Source organism: Triticum urartu, chromosome 2A (genome assembly GCF_056163025.1).
Source record: "Triticum urartu cultivar PI428250 chromosome 2A, HENAU_Tu73, whole genome shotgun sequence".
In the NCBI taxonomy this organism is placed as follows: domain Eukaryota; kingdom Viridiplantae; phylum Streptophyta; class Magnoliopsida; order Poales; family Poaceae; genus Triticum; species Triticum urartu.
In genome coordinates, this window is record NC_141874.1 from 669,842,532 (window position 1) to 669,844,854 (window position 2,323).

Here is a 2,323-nt window from a genome sequence, read left to right on the forward strand (position 1 = left end):
TCGGGGTTGGGAGTGGGGCCCTTTTTTCACGGGGAGGGTAAACATGCCGGCGCGTGGATGGACTGCCGCGGAGGCGCACAGTGCGCGGAGTGGCTCCGGTTTTACCGAGCGGACTGGTGCGGTAAAATCAATCGTTCGTGGTGGTAAAAGTACGTAGTACAGGTCGAAGAACGTGTTCTCGGTCAGCTCTCGGCCGGTCCTCCTATTTTCTCTCGCCTCGTCGGCCAGGGGCGTTGCACCGCGTACCGGCGAGCGAGCAGGGCGACGGACAGCAATGGCACTGATTTTCATTTTTCTGCAACAGGATTATCTTCTTCCCTCGCAACAACAAAAAAACAGGATTATCTTCTTCTTTTTTTAGCTGGAAAGGAAATTATCTTCTTCACGGTGTCCCGCGTGATATAATGAATTTTCTCAACATTGTCAAAACAACAACAAAAAAATTTTGTTAACAGTACTAGATTATTGGTGCCTGCATTATTCATGGATTTATTTCGGGATTCCGGCGACTTTCGTTCAGAGGGAGGAGACGTCCCCGTCGACTGTGAGGCATCTGTGGTGACTTCGTAAAATTTCAACATGCTATGTCGATTCAGTCTCTTGGAGTGCTCACAAAGCATCTCCAACCGTTGGCTCTCCAGGAGGCGCTCAAAATCGCTCCCTGAGACGCACCGGCGAAAACCGCGTGCTAGCGGCGTGATGCCCCCTAATCGCGGCGCCCACGAGTTATTTGAAAACCACAAACTAGGCGCAAATTCATCCAAATTTCGACGAGTTCATACACATTTAAAATATTTTACAAAAAAACGCTACTCGCCGCGGCCCGCCGTCGCCCTCGCCGCTCCTGGCCGCCGCCCGCCCTTGAAGCTCTACATGCCGAGGAGCTTGTAGAACTGCGTGTAGTCGCCGCCGCCGTCATCGTCGTCGTCGTCGCCTCCTCCGCGGCCGCCGTCCCTGCTGCGCCCCTCCCCAGGTTGGCGCGGCGGGTTGGACGGTACGGGGGCGTCCTCGTCGTTGTCGAGGATCACCACGCCGTGCTCGTCCTCGCGGCCATGCTTGCAGGTGGCTATCTCCTCCAGGGCTCGGCGCTGCGGGACCATCTTGTCGTGGAGGTAGTCGTCCCGCGCCCACTTTAGGGCCTCCTCGTCGGAGAAGCCGCGCCAGACTACGGCCTCGTACTCCGCGGGGAGGCCGGCCTCCGCCTTCGTTCTGACGAGGACGAGGCGGCCAGAGGTGGGGGAGGAGTCGGCGATGCGGACGCCGGAGCTGCGGGTGCGGTGGCTGACCGGCGTGTCATGGGGCTCCGACTTGACGGGGCGGAGGCAGGGAGAGGTCGAGCGGCCGGACGAGGAGGAGGACGCCCCCGGGTCCATGCGTCTCGGCGTCCACGAGCTCCCACGCCGACGGGAGAAGGACGTGGGAGCGGGGTACTCCAGCCTGGGCGTGTTGCCGCCCTCAATGTACTCGAGGATGGCCTCCAGCGTGCGGTCGGGCACGCCCCACCATCGGCGGCGGCCTTCGGAGTTGAGCCTCCCGGAGGGCACCACACCGTTGGTGGCCTCGAGCTGCTCGGCGTGGCGGCGGCGGAAGTAGGGGTCCCACAGCGGGCTGTCAGGGACGTGTCGTGGTCCTTCCCTCGCCGCATGCGGCAGAGAGGCGCGGATACGCGCGATCTCCGCACGCCGCGCCGCTCCGATGGGCGGTGGGGGCACCGGGACGCCGCCGGCGCTGATCCTCCATACCCCGGGCACCCGCATGTCCGGCGGGACCGGGTACTCGGCTTCATAGAGGAGCCGAGTTTCGTCCTCGTGGAGGTGGCGGCGGCCGAAGCCGTTCGCCGTCGCGCCGTTGCCTGGGAAGCGCTCGGTCATGGTTGAACTGGAACAATGCTACCTCTTGAGCACTGCGTTGGATTTCCCCGAAGAGGAGAGGATGATGTAGCAAAGTAGCGTAAGTATTTCCCTCAGATTTTGAGAACCAAGGTATCAATCCAGTAGGAGGCTACGCGCGAGTCCCTCGTACCTACACAAAAACAATAGCTCAACGCAACCAACGCGCTTAGGGGTTGTCAATCCCTTCACGGTCACTTACGAGAGTGAGATCTGATAGAGATGATAAATAATATTTTTGGTATTTTTGATATAGAGATGCAAAGTGAAAAGTAAATGGCAAAATAAAAAGCAAAGCAATAATAAAATGATGGAGATTGATATGATGAGAAAGAGACCCGGGCAAGAACAAAGCTAAGCACTTCTCCCATGGCAAGAACAACCAATCTAGTAGGCCAAACCAAACTGATAATTCAAAAAGACTTGCAAAGATA

At 58.1% G+C, this 2,323-nt stretch overlaps 1 protein-coding gene across 1 annotated transcript; it reads right to left on the minus strand.

Moving 5' to 3' along the window:
* Positions 1-869: 869 nt before the first annotated feature.
* LOC147986583 (uncharacterized) lies at positions 870-1,871 on the minus strand. The gene is made up of 2 exons (XM_087542070.1): positions 1,777-1,871; positions 870-1,728 (listed from the first exon to the last, which is right to left on the minus strand). Exons 1-2 carry the CDS (start codon positions 1,869-1,871, stop codon positions 870-872), a joined length of 954 nt encoding a protein of 317 aa, XP_087398196.1.
* Positions 1,872-2,323: the final 452 nt, after the last annotated feature.

Coding starts and splice junctions, on each gene's coding strand:
- LOC147986583 (XM_087542070.1), bottom strand. CDS start 1,871: ATGACCGAGCGCTTCCCAGGCAACGGCGCGACGGCGAACGGCTTCGGC. Junction 1,729..1,776: donor CGGCTCCTCTATGAAGCCGA/GTACCCGGTCCC, acceptor ATGGAGGATCAG/CGCCGGCGGCGTCCCGGTGC.